The following is a 17,845-nucleotide window of genomic DNA, read 5'->3' as shown; positions in this document are numbered from 1 at the left end:
ATTACTACAACAATTCTAATTAATAAGGCACAGGGGAAGCATCATCCTTATAAGACTGTTGCTAAACAAAAGAAATTCTTTTTCACATTCAACCATGAGAGGGCAACTTGAGCAATCAAAGCTACGCCCTCTTCCACTGCTGACTATGAACAGTTGACAGCTAATGATTTCTACTTTACTAAGCCAGTTCGGTAAGTTAAGGTCCATGCTTGAAACGAAAAAAAAGAGGAAGGGGAGGGGGTCGCCCAAAGCTGTGGAGATAGGGTGGAAGATAAAAAAGCTATATTTATAATAATAAAGAGAATCTATTCAAATTCATATTCGAAAATGGGATTATCAACTATACTTGACTGGAAAAACCAGCCAATCTACTCTCTTGGTCTCCCCCCTGTAACTTGAGAAATCATAAGAGAAGAAGAAATCGTTGCGTAGAAAGTCGTGCTTACTATCTCCTCCATCGTTGTTATGTAAGAGGAAAAGAGCGAAAAGCTTACTTTTAGGTAGTGGCCTAAGCGCTAAGAAGTGAACATCATGCTACTCAGACTATATGCTTAACACATGCAAGTCGAACCTTGGTTTTCGGAGTTCGAAAGAGAAGGGGAAGAAGCGGGGTAGAGGATTCATACCTACAAAAACAAATTACAAGTAATAAAGAAAAAAAGTCCCGAAAAATTCTTGGTAGGGAGCGCTTCCCCAGAATAGGCCTATGCGGTGCAAATTCAGAATATCAAATTCCAACGTAGATATCGGACACGGGAAAGGAAAAAGGTCCCAACATGTTGAAATAGTGAGGCACACATGTATGTACTTGGTTTTCTGCATTTTTTTGTTTGTATTATCTCATTCTCATGGCCTTGTTTTTGGCTGTCACAAGTGAACAATAAATATCAATCCATAATCTCTAAAAGTGATCTTTAATGTGCCTGCATGTGACAATCATACATAACACAACAAATTAAGCATATTCAACAAGAGTATATATCCTACGTCTCAAATTAAATTATTTTCTCACAATATTCTCGAAAAAGTTGCAGGGATGATTTTTAGATATTTGTGACAAAATTGGTGAATTCCCACATCGGTGAGCGGTGGATTATTTGATCTTCTCGTATGTTCTTGAATAATTCTCACCTCATGAACCAACTTTTGGGATTGAATTACATCCGCGTGATTCATAATATCAAAGTAAGGTCCATCCCAATTTATGATTTATATCAACCTTTTATCAACAATAAAAGAAGAAAGGAGCCAAAACACAAAAGCCTATGGAATTTACTGATTTGCTGTTGAATTATGTCCATTTCTAATATCAAGTTAAAGGTGTGGAGCATCATGACAACCTAGAAAAGTAAACAATTGACTTTAAGGAAACTTATCAAAATATGGTAGCACTGCCAATGTGGGGAAAACAACAACAACAACATACCATGTGTGGAGGTTGAAACAATTAACTGATCTTTTTTGATTTTTTATTAATAACTTCAAATGTTGAGCTAGGAAATGAACAAAATGGTTACAAAGAGAACAAATTCTCCTCTAAATCAAGCTCACATCAAATAATCTAAATAAATTTACCTCATGAGTAACCAAGAAAATTAGACAATAGAGACGCAACGTAATCAATTACAACAACATACCCAGTGTAGTCCCACAAGTGGGGGTCTGGGGAGGGTAGGATGTACGCAGACCTTGCCCTACCTTTGTGAGGTAGAGAGGTTGTTTCCATTGACCCTCGACTAACATAAGTTGTTCTGCTACTTTTTTAAATCAAAGCTCACATCAACTAATTTACAAAGTTCACTAGAAAATCTTCTTCGTACAAGAATTCCTTTTATGATCCGGCTAGCTTTACCTCTTCTCTCCACACATGCATCTACCGGCTTGCAGAGCAAAATAGGTCAAAATGATGTCAGCACCAGCTCGCCGAAGGCACATCAATGATTCCATCATAACCCTTTCTTCATCAATCATTTTCAGAACCCCTCCTGCTTTAATCATTGAGTATTCACCTGAAACCTGTGAAGAAAGAAACCCGAGAAACTGTAGAAGACGATAGCGTAGAAATGAAGGCGAAAACTAGTGTTCAAGGATATTGGCAGAAATTCATTTTCAGATACCAGAAACTGTAAAAGAAGATGATGATAGGGTATCATATAAAGAATATGGAAATGAGTTTCTAATGAAGATATGTCATGTCACAAGTTCCATTTTTTGTTTAATAGACTCCCAATTTGCATGACGATTGAAAGATGCCTTCTCTATGATGGTTGATGATGTGTGAATTAGTCCACTAGCAAGTATATTCAATACACCAGTGCTACTTTATCAAACTGTTATATTTAACCGAACTGAACAATTCAACAGTTCTGCAAAAACAAAATCTTAAACTCTTAATGCATCATTCATTAAAATCATTCACCTGGCAAAGCATTTAGATCTATTTGGAAGCAAGGGCCATTTATCAAGAAAAAGAGCTTTCTTTACCCTCAGAGTCCCTTATGCTTGTAAACAAACGGGCAAGAGTCAGAAATACTAAGTGCAGCGTTGACGAAAAATACTGAGAGCATAGAGCCCCAGAAATCTTCCTGAATTCTGCAGAGCAATAACTCAAGTCTAGACTGTACAAAGGTTTCAGATTCCAAAATTCGTGACAAATATATTGTTCAAGAAAGAAAATAACGTGCAAGTAAATTGAAGAGATCTCAAATCTGTCACACAGAAGCATCGGAAGCCTTGAGTGAACTTGTTGGACTTATTATTGCAACTCATCTAAATGACAATGCTGAATATGAAGTAACTCTTCTTTTTTTTTGAGAATTGTTATATGAAGTAACTCTTCTTAAGCACAAACTAGAGTTCCATTGCATCCCTCAAGCCATTTGGTGGACTTTTGGCTTGAAAGAACTTTTGAAGGCCATAGGAGAAATTTACATTGCCTTAAACAAAGATATTCAGTATTATTTTGCTAGTTTTTTGGTGCAACCTGGTTATTGTACAGGATGTTGATGCAATTTTAGATACAAGAGGGGATCTGCACAATCAGTAGCTATGTTTGCTCGCACTGGCTAGTGCAAACATTTATAAAATCTTTGATTACTTATAAAAAGATGATGAAAAACAAACGAAATGAACATCTGAGTACCTGATAGGCAGCTATGGGCAAAGGAGATTTATCCCGAAGAAGCCTAATAATATCCAAATAAGGCAAACCTGGTTTCACCTGATATGCAAAAAAAAAAAAAAAAAAAAGAAGAAGAAGAAGAAGCAGCAGCTTTAGAAGAATAGTATATTTCCAAATTTCTGCAGAACAACAAATGAGTTACTAACAAGAAGAATATCAGCTCCTTCAGATTCATCTGCTTGCAGCTCAACTAATGCTTCTCTGTAATTTGCGGGGTTCATCTGATAACTGCATGTGAAAACCAAGTTCACAGACACTCATTTTGTCTACATAATGAATGATATTTGATAAAAGGAAAATAATAATAGTCTGTTGTTCAGTACGTTTTCTTGTCTCCAAAACGTGGATTTGAATCTAAAGCCTCTCTGAAAGGTCCATAAAAGGAGCTTGCATACCTGCAAATATAATTCAAGCTAACAAGTCAAAAAAAGAGATGGAAGTTGAGTTTCAATATCAAAGAATCCATAAAAGCAAAAAAATAAAAATAAACAAAGCTCGAGTTCTAAGTTGTTAGACCACTAATGTCCGGAACCATTGGAGAGACTGATCATCAAATTCTCTTACATGAAAAGAACCAGATCTTAAGCTACCTCTGAGTGCTTACATTAAAAAATAAAATGAGAAGTCACCATATGATGCTGCTAACCCATTTAGGCTTGATCTAAGATGTAAGATATACTTCTCAATATACAAGAGGGGTAAAGCACAAACATAGAAAAATTGCCTCATTGAATACTGAATCTATATGCAAACAACTAAATATTTCCAGGACTTATATATAATATCTACATTGACAGAACTTATGAGTTTTGAAAATTACTTTGCCGTATAGGACATGATCGACACATGCTGAAATCCTTCAGCATCAAGAGCTGCTCGAATTGCTCCGACACGACCATCCATCATGTCACTCGGACTGACAACATCTGCTCCTGCTCTGGCCTACGATAAAAGAAGAGGAAATAACAAGATCAGACACTACATTTTGATAAAAAAAATTATCAACAAAATGCATGCAAGCATAAAAGAGCAAAGGGAAAATGAACAGACACCTGATTTATACCTGCTTTTAATTTAGAAAAGCTTTATATTCATTATTCTCAACGACAAACCAAGTTCAAGAGCTAGCATCATCAATTGGAAAGATTACTGAACTAAATCATATTTTAGGATATTTTATTCAATGTTGTAATTTGGTTACTCCTGTTTTTTTCTTAAAAGTAAGAAGGCAGTGTTTTTTCGCAGCTAGTTTCTTCTTTTCTGTTGTTTGAGGTCCTACTGGGCTTCTATGATGATATATTGAACTTGCAAGTTGTGGTTCAGATTCTTGTGGATACGCAGACAAACAAGTATACATAAGAGCAGTAATTGAGAACCCTAGAAGTGTTATTACCACCTGGTTTGACTGACAACGAAATGACTTAGTTTGCAAGCTAATGGCCTAGTTATTGAAGATTCGAGAGTAGTATTCAGACAGACACTCCCCTGTGAAGTTATTAACATGGCACTGTTTGAAAGTTAATTTCAGAGTGACATCCAGTACTACATGTGGTACCGCTTAAAATAAAACTAAATGGTGTTTTTTTCCCAATTTTCACCCTAATACAATACCCCCACCCACCCACCCACCCACCCAAATCTGCAGCGTCATTGCCTTCAACCTATTACACCCACTCTGGCTGGTTTTCCTGCATGACCAGCATTACTCCATCAATGTTGCTGTATCCCCACTTGGGATGAATTAACCTTTTTGGGATTGCAAACTTCTATACTTAGTAATCATAATGACTACAATCACGTTCAGTCTTAAAAGAAACAGAAGTAGGTAAAGAAAGGAATAAAAACAATAAAAAGAAAGAGAACCAGGCCATCAATAATAATTGTTCTTCAACTAGATATATATCCATCAGCCTCTGAATCCAGCAAAAGACATGTGGAATAGTTTTCTCGGTAAGGTCACACTACTTGCAAAAGTAAGAAAAATATCTCAACTTCTCAAGTCAATAACTCAGCCAGCACTATAGAAATTATTCTCAAAGAACACGAAAAATGGTGCATCAACAAAGGTCAAAATGAAAATATGTATACAAGCAAGAGTAGAAACAGTGATGGAAGCTTGTCTGTTGTGAAGAAACATTATCATATGAAATAGAAGATAACCTGAGCAACTGCCTGCTTGCACAACTGATGCACAGTCTCGTCATTCATGATAACTCCTGCAGCCATTTCAGAAGACCAAAACCAAACTTAAGTACTCAAAAAGTCAACATTAACTCTGTACATTTGTGGTCATTCAATTTTTAAGAAACCACATAAAGGCAAATATTTTTGTGTTTGTTTGTCTTTAAACATTGTCTTTGTTCAACCTCTATTAACAAGGAAATTGTTGAATGTAGTGATAGTGTAGAAGCTTCCATACGAGTTAGTTACATTGTGAACAGTAATGTCATGAAGTTAGTTAGTAATTCTGTTACAAAGATAACTATGGTTAAGTTAGAATTAACTAAGTGAGTTAGTTAGAGTTCACACTATAAATATGGTTGTATTGATACTCTGTAAAGATTGATTCAGTGAGGATTATTGAATACAATTTCTTCTTTCTTCTTTCTTCTTCTCTCATATTTGAGCTTAGTCTTCATGGTATCAGAGCTCAAGGAGTTTTGTTGAAGATCTCACTGCTTCTCAGTGCATCTGGAAGATTGTTGCATTGTTCACTTAGCAGTTCAGATCGTGTATAACAATTTCAGCTTACAGGTCTTCATCAATGGCACCTGATCAAAACTCAGAGATTCCTACCAACACAGCTCAGAGTGGTACAATGGTGATTGATGCACATCATCCACTATATCTCCAAGCTTGTGATACACCAGGTAGCTCTCTAGTTTCTATTCAACTCACTGGATCTGAAAATTACTCCTTATGGAGCAGATCAATGAAAATAGGCTTATTAGGCAAAGGCAAGTTAGGGTTTGTTGATGGAAGGTACTCAAAAACTCTGTTCCCAGCCTCTCAACATGATCTCTGGGAGAAGTGTAATGCAATAGTTCTCTCCTGGATTATGATATCTGTTAGTAGGGAGCTTCTTAGTGGAATAGTATATGCTAGTAGTGCTCATCAAGTTTGGGTTGATCTCAAAGAGAGGTTCAACAAAGTTGATGGATCTAGAATTTTTTTTCTACACAAGGAAATTGCTACATTGACTCAAGGAGTCTCATCTGTAGCTAGCTATTTTTCTAGGCTTAAGGAGCTTTGGATGGAAATTGATTCTCTTATGCCCTGTCCTAGTTGTGAATGTGAAGTGTCGAAAACCTATGCTATTCATTTTGAGTATCAGAGGTTGATGCAATTTCTCCTTGGATTGAATGAATCATACAATCAATGTAGAAGTCAGATTATGATGATGGATCCTACACCAAGTGTGAACAAGGCTTATTCCTTAGTGATGGCTGAAGAATGTCAAAGAGTTCTTGGGAAATCCAATATGATCAGTACTGAGACTACTCACTCTGGACAGCTACCCGATGCCATGGCTTTTTTCAGTCATGGGAGGGATTCCTACTCTGCATCTGCAACAGGCCATTCACCTCACTCAGGATCCAATTTCAAACCTCAAAAACAGTCTACCAGTAATCTGTATTGTGACTATTGTAACTGGAAGGGTCACACTAGAGCTGTTTGTTTTAGGTTACATGGTTATCCAACCAATTGGAAGGGCAAGAGAAGAACTAGCCCTGGACCTATTACAGCTGCTAACCTTGCAAGGGGAGTCTCTAATCAGCATAATGGAGGTCACATGGATTTTCCATCTGGTTCAGTGGTTGATGGCCAGGGTCCTTTCACAACTGGTATTGGTGATACAAACGCAGGCAGATCTCAGATGCAGCAGAGATCTTCTCAACCAAGTTCCAGTACTGGTATGTTTTACCCTGGTTCTTCTCCTGCTCTTATGACTAATCTGCAGCCATATCCATATCCATCCACACCGTGGGCATATCCTCCTACTCCTCAACAATACATGCAGTCCTCGCAGTCCATTGATCAGGAGAATGGAAGGACTAACACTAACACCACTATGAAGGCAACAGGTATGACCAACAGTCCTACTCAAGTTCCTGTTGATGCTAAATGGATTATAGATTCTGGAGCATCTAAACACATGGTCAATAACTCTAACCTGCTAACCAAATTTACATCAATCCATGCCTCACAAGAAGGGAGAGTTCATTTGCCAACTGGTAGTTTAGCTACGGTTGTTAACACTGGTTCTTCACAGATTTTGGGAGGGGTTGGTATACATAATGTACTTCATATTCCTGAGTTCAAGTACAACCTGCTGTCTGTACCAAAGTTAACAAGGGAATTAAACTGTGGTGTGCTATTTTATCCTGACTTTTGTATATTTCAGGACCTCTCCAGTGGGAAGGTGAGGGGGATTGGCAAGTTGGAGGATGATCTATATGTTCTTCAGGTTGATTGTCAGCTGAAGTCACAAGTAGCTCCATTGAAGTCCTCTATAGCTAATGTAGTAGCTGTTTCTAAGTCTGATTCTGTAATACCTGCTAACAGTAGCAATTTGTCTCTTTGGCATAGGAGACTTGGTCATGTACCAATAGCTACTCTAAAAAAACTTGGTTGTTTTCACAATGTATCTTGTAAGTCTGATGTATCCTGCACTGTATGTCCATTAGCTAAACAATCCAGACTTTCTTTTCCATTGAGTCATACCACAACTTCTACTTGTTTTCATACTTTACATGCTGATGTCTGGGGTCCCTACAGAGTGCCTACTCATGATGGAAAGAGATTTTTTCTAACCATAGTTGATGATTGTTCTAGATATACTTGGTTAATCTTACTCAATTCTAAATCAGAGGTGATTGTAGCTCTCAAGGATTTTCTTACTATGGTCAGTAATGTGTTCACAGCAACAGTAAAGATTCTGAGGACAGATAATGGTTGTGAATTTTTCAATTCACAGGTAGATACTTTATTACTGTCCCTAGGCATTCTTCATCAAAGTTCTTGTGTCTATACTCCACAGCAAAATGGAGTGGTTGAGAGAAAACACAGACACATCCTAAACACTGCCAGAGCATTAAGGTTTCAAGCAAGTCTGCCACTCAAGTTTTGGGGTGAATGTGTCCTTACAAGTGTGTATCTTATAAACAGAATTCCTTCTACTGTACTTACAGGGAAAACTCCATACAATGTTCTGTTTAAAACTGCTGCTCCTTTAACTCATTTAAAGGTATTTGGTTGTTTGGCTTTTGCTACAGAAGTAAGGAAGGTAGATAAGTTTGCCTCCAGGGCTATTCCAGCTGTGTTTCTCGGCTATTCAGCCTTACAAAAGGGGTACAAATTATGGTCTTTACACACACATGAGTTTCTAGTCAGCAGGGATGTGATGTTTCATGAAGATATTTTCCCATTCCAGCATATTAACTCTACTGTTTCTCCTATATTTCCTGTCCTCAAGTTTTCAGAATTGTATGCTGATTCTCTTCCTACTGTTGTTCTTCCTACAACCCCTTCTTGTCCTATTTCTGAGTCTACGTGTATCCCTGATGTCCCTCCTCCTGTTAGGAGATCTTCCAGGACCAGTAGACCTCCTATATGGATGCAAGATTTCCTTACTTCTCAGCCCATAACTAGCTGTGTTTATCCAGTATCCAATCATGTCAGCTATGCCAATCTTTCACCTGCCTATGGTCATGCCTTAGCTGCTTATTCCAGCATTGTTGAACCTACATCCTTTACTGAAGCTGCTTCTGATCCTCTTTGGGTGGAAGCTATGAAATCAGAGATATCTGCTCTAGAGGACAATCAGACATGGACCATTACTGATCTACCCCCAGGCAAGCATCCTATTGGTTGTAAATGGGTGTTTAAGGTTAAGTATCTAGCTTCAGGGGCTGTTGAGAGGTATAAAGCTAGGCTTGTGGCCAAAGGGTTCAATCAGAAAGAAGGGTTGGATTATTCAGAGACTTTTTCTCCGGTTGCAAAGATGGTCACTGTCAGATCAGTATTGGCTATTGCTGCTGCTAAGCACTGGCCTATATTTCAAATGGATGTGCACAATGCTTTTTTACAAGGTGATCTTCCTGAGGAGGTGTATATGGTTATTCCTCCTGGATTTTGCAGGCAGGCGGAGTCTGGGAAAGTCTGCAAACTCCATAAGTCACTTTATGGTTTGAAGCAAGCGCCAAGGTGTTGGAATATTAAGTTGACTGAAGCTTTAGTTCAATTAGGCTTTGTTCAAAGTCACTATGATTACTCTCTTTTTACTAAGAATGTAGATCAAAACCTGATAGTAGTGCTGGTATATGTTGATGATCTCTTAGTGACTGGTAGTTGCAATGATCTGATAATTCAAACTAGAAATGACTTGAAGCTTAAGTTCAAAATGAAGGATTTGGGGGAACTGAAATTCTTCCTTGGGATTGAATTTTCTAGGTCTCAGGAAGGGTATGTGATGAGCCAAAGAAAATATGCTTTGGAATTGATCTCTGAGATGGGGTTGAGTGGAGCCAAACCAGTCTATACACCTTTGGATCCAAGTTCCAAGCTCACATCAATTGAGTTTGACTCTCACGTGCAAGGATCCAAATCTACAGAAGAAGACATGCCCTTAGAAGATATTGGAAGGTACCAAAGGCTAGTAGGGAGGCTACTATATCTAACAATGACCAGGGTGGATATCTCATTTGCAGTACAAACTCTAAGTCAGTTTATGCATGCTCCCAAACAGTCACATATGGAGGCTGCTCTTAGAGTGGTCAAGTATATCAAGTCAGCACCTGGTTTAGGTTTGTTTATGCCAGCTCAAAGCTCAGGAAACTTAACAATCTATTGTGACTCTGACTGGGGAACTTGTGTGCAAACAAGAAAGTCAGTCACAGGTTATTTGGCAAAATTTGGAGAAGCAATTATTACTTGGAAATCAAAGAAACAGGAAACAGTTGCAAGGAGCTCTGCTGAAGCTGAATTCAGGAGTATGGCTTCAGCAGTTGCAGAAATAACTTGGCTTATTGGAATTTATAAAGAATTAGGAGTAACTATCAAGCAACCAGTGAATCTATTCTGTGATAGCAAGGCTGCTATACAGATTGCAGCTAATCCGATATTTCATGAACGAACTAAACATTTTGACATTGATTGTTATTTTGTGCGAGAAAAAATACTACAGGGAATGGTCAAGACTCATCATGTATCAACTAAAGACCAGCTAGCTGATCTGCTCACAAAAGGTCTATGGAAAGCTCCTCACTCACACTTGATGTCCAAGCTAAGTCTGAAAGATATTTTCCAGCCGTCAGCTTGAGGAAGGGTGTTGAATGTAGTGATAGTGTAGAAGCTTCCATACGAGTTAGTTACATTGTGAACAGTAATGTCATGAAGTTAGTTAGTAATTCTGTTACAAAGATAACTATGGTTAAGTTAGAATTAACTAAGTGAGTTAGTTAGAGTTCACACTATAAATATGGTTGTATTGATACTCTGTAAAGATTGATTCAGTGAGGATTATTGAATACAATTTCTTCTTTCTTCTTCTCTCATATTTGAGCTTAGTCTTCAGAAATTCATCCAATTCTATTCCTTTTATGGAAAAGAAAATATCATTGATGCAAAAGAGGAGATACACAATTAACAACAGAGGAAACAAGTACAAATGTCACCAACAAAACTTTGACAAACATTCATAACTAAGGCCATGCTAAAGCTATCAACTGTTGGAAGCCTTTCTCAAACACATACAAACTGCAGTATTGGAACTTTGAAAGAGAGTTAGGTGTTACTAAAAAACAAACCAAATTGACTGAAATAACTTGTCCTTTGACTTGTATCAATTGGATTTTGTATAATTCCATACACATAGATATCAATTTTTAGATATTCTTTTAGAACTTTATATAGTTTTAACAACAACAAAAATTGTAAATTTGTCTTAACATGTTCGTGATGCTTGCTTGATTTTTCTGTTCACATATAATGAAGTTATTTAGGCGTGATTTGTATATTATTTTTAAATCATTAAGGTTAGTTAATTTTGGCAGCATAGATGGATGTAAATTTGTTTTATTAATTTTTGTTAGTGGATAATTATCATGTCTCACGGTGAACTTCTCATATGTGGATGTTTCAATAGATGATAAGTTAATCTACCTGCTTGATTATTTCTAAACATATATTGACATTTGAGAGATTTTAACTTTTGCTATGAATTGAATTTGTGTTTCACGTGACTAAAAAAATCGAAGAAAAAAAAAACAAAACTGAAAAAAAACATTTGATTTAGTTTGGTTTGTATATTTATCAAACCAACATAGTTGGTTGGTTTCCTTTTAGGATAAAACTAAATCAAACAGAACAGCAGATATTCCTAATTGAGAGTGGTATTACCCAAAAATAAAAAAAAATATACGGTGCTTTAGGAATCCTACAGCGGCTAAACAAAGATTTCTATTCTGCAACAGGAATTAAAAGCATTCCCAATTTTTCCAAATAAAGGCCTTTGTTATCCATATCTTTATTTTAAAAAAATATATATAGAAAGAGAAAACAAGAAAAAAGGTTTATCTATCATAAGCTCTTAAAAAGCCCAATATAAGGTATTTTCTCCTCATCTTCACAGCAAATATTTTCTATAAAATTATTAGCAATGATAAATGCAGCTTTAATTCCTTTTTGATAAATATAACGGAAAAGGGTCAAACTTGCCCCTGAACTATGTGAAATAGACCACTTATACCCTCCATTACATTTTGGGATCAAAAATACCCCGCCGTTATCTTAAGAGACCACAAATACCCTCAAGAGTTAACAGTAGTGATGTGGCACGCCACATGACACTAATTCCGCCACCTAAGCTTGCCAACTAGGATACCCACTAAATTTTGACCCAATTTATAATTCAAACTATAACCCATTTTTGCTAGATCCGACCCACTAAAATTAAGAGGCAAACATCATCTTTTCACCTCATTTTCGTTATTCAATTCAATAGACCAGCGACTAGGATATTTTGAAGAACACAATTGGCTTAAAGAATTTCAATTTAGAAGAACCCACTAAACTTCTCCATCAAAGAATTTAGTTTCAATTGGGACTCAGCCCCCCGCTGACAGTGCTCCGCCACCCTAGAAAATAAGTTATATTCATACTAGACTTTTTCATAAATCTCAAACCAGAGATGTAAAGAGATTTTAAGAGACATAAATTTCATTACCATAGCATTTTATTACATTAATTATTTAATTAGTTCTGTGAACAACAAACATAATTGGCAATTCCAACCAACCCTGATTAATTAGAGTACAATGTAAAGGAAACATAAATTATTTCAGATCTCAATTTCTAGAGGATAGTACAATAAGAAATTGCTTTAGATTCTCCGATTTTGTCGTTGTAGACATCGCCGGAGCAGATGTTGCCGGATATGTTTGCCTCTTAATTAAAATGGGTCGGATCTAGCAAGAATGGGTGAGGGTTTGGATTCTATATAAATTGGGTCAAAATTTAGTGGGTATCCTAGTTGACAAGCTTAGGTGGTGGAATTTGTGTCATGTGGTGTGCCACATCATAGCTGTTAACTCTAGAGGATATTTGTGGTACCTTAAGATAACGGTAGGGGTATTTTTGATCCCAAAATGCAATGGAGATGGTCTATTTCGCATTGTTCAGGGGTAATTTTGACCCTTTTCCGTAAATATAACTTGCATTTATATTTCGGATTGCAATCCAGGGAAGCATCCATGATAGAGATGAAGTGTCATCAAGAATCAGTACAGTTTCAAAAGCTATCAGTTATTATCTTACAAATAGGAGTCACAAAAGTAAGATGTATGAAGTTTTCATGTTTGATGAACTGAAAAGTTATATGAAGTAAATGATTTCAACAAGAAAGTATGATTTTTTGTTGAAGAGGAATTTTGCTACTAGTGGTCTATGCTTTATAGTGACCCAAAATGATGAAAGAAAAGATCATTATCCAAATATTCCAGTGCAAAAGACAACTTCCTCCTTCATACAATAACTCAGGAAGCTAAAAACCGAAGTACACTAACTGCTATCACCATAACCAAGAAAGAGAACTTACCTCATTGCATCAGCATCAATTCAAAGTTAACAGAGATAATAAACATAGCTACAATAATAGGATGTGCTATATGAGATAGAATTTACAGAATGGATTCCATGGGTTCATGTGTATTATATCTATTAGAACTGCTTCTTAATTTTTATGTAATTCAACAATAAAAGGTTTTCCCATTAGGCTGGTACGAACACAAAAGTATGTCTTACCATCTTCTCTGACAATGCCATCATGCCCATCAGATGAATATGGATCCAAAGCAACATCAGTGTAGATAACCTATTGAAAACACATCAAACATCAGAGGAAGCGCCAGGGTTTTCCCACAGAAAAGTTGTTTAAGCAGATAAAAGAAACCAGATGACATGTATCTACATACAAGATCAGGGTATTTGTCTTTCAGCAAACGTATTGTTCGGGGCACTAATCCATTGTCATTGTAAGCTTCATCTCCTGTAGAGGTCTGAAGTTGCAGGAAACAAGTTATATAATCTGAAGTCAGATGGTACATGGAAATTTATGCTGGTAGATGTCTAGAAGAGGACCTTTAAAGCATCTGGAACTTTTGGGAAGAGCACAATGCTGTTGACTCCAACATCCCTTGCCTTTGCGACCTGCATAAGAAAAAGTAAATCCACTTGCTCAAAAGAATGCACAGAAGTATTACAAAGGTGCTATGATCGCAGTTGAATCACTAAATATGATCTAGATGTATCTTTAACCAAGCCATATTTGTTAAGTACTGAAAATCATGTGTCATGGACTGCAAGATTGGAACCAAATCATTGACAAGATTTATATGAGCCCTCTAAAAGCATATGACAGTAAGTGTCAAGAATGATCATATTCTGGAAGCTGGTAAAATTCTAGAAATGTTCCAGTTCCATTTGGTATTTACTTCTCAATCAGAGGCGGCAACTACAGATGAGCAATTGAGTGCAGCCTACAAACCCATCTATAGCCTACCCATTTATCATCCACTGGATTTTAACCTGCCCTTTTTTCACCCTTTTTAGCACCTCAATTCTTATTTAGGAGACTCCAATTTTGTTACAACAGATTTACAGCAACTAATTTTAGCTTACAAGTACTTTGTTTGATTTCTGTTCAAGCAAATGTAGGTTTCCTTGAATATTGTACATGAGGTCTGTCAATAACATGGACAATAAGAATTGTAAAAGTACCAATTATCGCCAAAAGTACTTCTTAGCCTCCAAGGTGATTTCCTCCATTAAAAGAGTCATCCTATACATTCTCAACCTATTAGCAAATAAGTATATACATGAGATACACATGGTAGCTTGTCTGATCCCCAAATTTGCTTGGGATTGAGGTGTAGTAGTAAATTGTGATAGTTGTTGTATGCGTTTCTTTTTTTTTTCTCTGTTTATTGCTCTTTCCTTTTTCCTGATATCTACACTTAAACCTGTACCTAGGACGTGCAAAGATTTCCTTTTTACCAAACCAGTATTTAACTATCATCTTCCAGTGAATAAATCAGTCTCTTTTAAGATGGAAAAAAAAGACAGATTTTTGCACTGTAAGATTATAATTAAATACTGTTTTGGTAAAAAAAGGAAATCTTTGCAGGTCTTTCATTATTTAAAAAAAATGATGTCTTTCATCCTACCCAACCTCGCAAAGTGACAATGAATATTCAGACCTGAATTCCAAAATTATACGTTGTTCTGGTAGCTGTAATTGAAGTCTTGTATATATTTAAAATACTGAATAACATGTCCAGCACGCACACCTCTCTTATTACACACAGCGAGTGACTCAGAGGAATCTGACAGCACAGTTCTTGACAGTGTTATTTTAATTATTTTTGCCAGACAAGAGCACAGTCAGAATCTAGACAAGCATGTCGTTGATAATCCTAACAAGAGTGAGTGATACCCATATTGAATTAAGGAATCAAAATGCTGAAACTTTGATCTAAGAATGCAAAGTCATTATAGAGGACGAAGAATCCCAGGGATAGCTCACGGACCTCTTCAACAAGACCATGCCTCCATCCAAGCCTATAACATCCAGGCATTGCTCCAATAGGTGTGTCCTCTTCACCTGCAAGTGTGCAATTTGTAAGAACAGATTGATACAGGTTATAAGCAGAGAGGAAGTAACTCAGACAAGTACTCACCTTCATGAATAAATAGTGGATATACAAGATTCGCAGGGCTTATATTTGTTTCCTGGAATGCAGCTCTTGCTACTGACGACCTACGATTACGGCGTGGTCTCCTATTAATTGGCTATACAAGCAACATCTAGTCATTAGCTAGGCACATAGCAAATCAATCTATCAACTTCTGATGCAGTATTGAGTCTACATTAAAGCATTATCACCAAAAAATCTTTATACAGTTCAACAATTCAACCAAGATGCTATCATATACACAAACTAAACAAGTTAACACTATTACTTACAAAATAATAAATGTAGTACCCACTGACAGCCTACAAGAAGAGTAGAAGTTGAAGGATATTTTTTTCCAGAAGTTGAAGGATAAAACATTAATTACACCATCTTCAGAGTCAAGTATTCATAGGAATGTCTAACAATGATCGCTGATCATCTTGTGTAAATGGAATAAAGACCCTCAATGTTTCTAAAAATACAAGAAATACACTATAAGTAAATATCATGTAATTTGCAAGTATCAAATTCAAGATTCTGCATCCTCCTTCCAGATAAGAATAGTCAAAGATGTTCAAAGAAGTTATTGTTAGACCTTATCTGTCAACTTCAAGATTTTATAGTCCGGTGTAATTTTCTCAAAGTATGGTCACTTTCCTTTATAAGGCTTTCGCCTTTCTGTACTAGAACTCTTGAAAAATGTTTTAAAGAATCTTGAATTCAAAATGTAATAACACCCATCGACAATAGCTAAGCAGTCCTCCAATACAGTACTAGCATTTTATGAAATTTTTGCCTCAATTCAGTAGATGAATCCATTTTTTATATCCTAAGTCAGTTATCATTTATTGAGATGCCTATACTCAATTGTGACCAAGTTGTCAGAGCAATTTGTTCTCCACTGCTTCTGCTATTTTAACAGTTGGTAAGTTACTTGTCATTCAGAAACATTGTGAATTACATGTAAGTACACCATAGTAACCAACTTACATCTGGCCAGTTCAATTAAAAATAAATCAAACACTCTGGACTCATGAAACATCTAATTCCTGTAACAATTTGATATGGAGATAGGGAAATAATATTTAGCAGATTAGAAAATATGCCACCAAAACCAAAGTCAAAAAGCAATCAAAACACTCCTCCAAAACTAATGAAAAAGGTGGTCCACTTAGAACACTTCCTCGCCATCTCTAAAATGGCAAATTGACATAATTACAAATAATGATGTCTCAAAACTAACCAGTGAAGACACAAGAGGGGTACCGGCAGGTGCAGCCGGCTTTGGTGGAACCGGAGGAGCTTCAGGCACATTTCCGGCAACTACAGCAGCCTCACACTCCTCATCACTCAAGCCCATCTTTCTCAAGGGCCCTGAACTAGACCCATTATCATGCCCTTCCTTGCTAGCTCTAATGGTCAACACCCTCCTTCGATTCAACTTAACAGAAGGCCGTGCACAAAACAAATTTGGTGATGGCTTCAGTTTCACCTCAAACTTTACAGCTCCAATATTACAAGGTGCGTTCAACATTGCCACAGAAGCCATGATTGCTCAGATAAGCAGCACTACAATATGAGGGAAAGTGCATATATTACAATTTGAAATCCCATAATATGCACACAAATCGAAATCCCATACCCGAAAAGATCATATTTTACAGATGGAATTTTGAGCTTTACAAAGCATAATTTAGCTACAAATGCGATTTCTTAGAACTTTCAAATGCATCATTTTATTGCAGCAAATCCACACGCACAAAAAAAAAACACACACACAAAAATCAATACATCACAAAATTGGAATTTGACCATCCAATACATAATTGAGCATAAGATGTAATTTTCTCAAAAAAATTGACCCAAAACCAGAATTTTTCTAATGATTCTGTTAATAAAACCAATAACAACAAGAACCTAGAAAAACTTTCATTGCAAGACTAGAAATTTTAGCATTTGTAAGCACAATGGAGATGAATATGTGATTTCTTGAGCTATTTGGAGAAAACCCAAAAAAGATAGGAACTTTCAAATTCATCTATCCAACTGAAGCAAATCCAATATCAGAAACAACCCCCACCCACCCAAAAGAGACTGCATAACAAGAATTGATTTTTAGCATTCCAAACCATAATTGAGCTTAACATATAATTTTCTCAATCAATTGGCAAAATAAAAGTGAATTCAAAATGTACGAATGAACTAGAGTAAAACCGAAAGAGCTTTATATTACAAGAATTGACAATTTGAGGTATTGAAAAGTAAAATTGAGCCAAAGATGTGATTTTTCTCAAGTAATTTTACAGAACACCAAGAAAAAGAGGAGCAAAATTTAACCTGTGGAGGAAGGGAGGGAGAAGAAGGAGAGTTCAATAATCTTATCTGAAGATCAATAAGATGGCGAATTCAGAGAAGAAGACAGATTTCAGTA

The 17,845-nt window shown here is 36.5% G+C and overlaps 1 protein-coding gene across 1 annotated transcript; it reads right to left on the bottom strand.

Annotated features, from left to right (window-relative positions):
- Positions 1-1,432: 1,432 nt before the first annotated feature.
- Positions 1,433-17,696, bottom strand: LOC125826108 (delta-aminolevulinic acid dehydratase, chloroplastic). Its single transcript, XM_049505413.1, has 13 exons — positions 17,648-17,696; positions 16,658-16,983; positions 15,418-15,529; positions 15,268-15,341; positions 13,820-13,888; positions 13,654-13,737; positions 13,484-13,553; positions 5,342-5,397; positions 4,002-4,123; positions 3,505-3,576; positions 3,328-3,409; positions 3,143-3,220; positions 1,433-2,016 (listed from the first exon to the last, which is right to left on the bottom strand). The coding sequence occupies exons 2-13, from the start codon at positions 16,961-16,963 to the stop codon at positions 1,849-1,851; spliced, it is 1,293 nt and encodes a 430-aa protein (XP_049361370.1). The 5' UTR covers positions 16,964-16,983; positions 17,648-17,696; the 3' UTR covers positions 1,433-1,848.
- Between the last annotated feature and the right edge of the window lie 149 nt (positions 17,697-17,845).

This window comes from Solanum verrucosum, unplaced genomic scaffold (genome assembly GCF_900185275.1).
Source record: "Solanum verrucosum unplaced genomic scaffold, falcon-dt-bn FXZP01000060.1, whole genome shotgun sequence".
NCBI classification, from domain to species: domain Eukaryota; kingdom Viridiplantae; phylum Streptophyta; class Magnoliopsida; order Solanales; family Solanaceae; genus Solanum; species Solanum verrucosum.
This window is presented reverse-complemented; position numbering and strand designations above follow the sequence as displayed.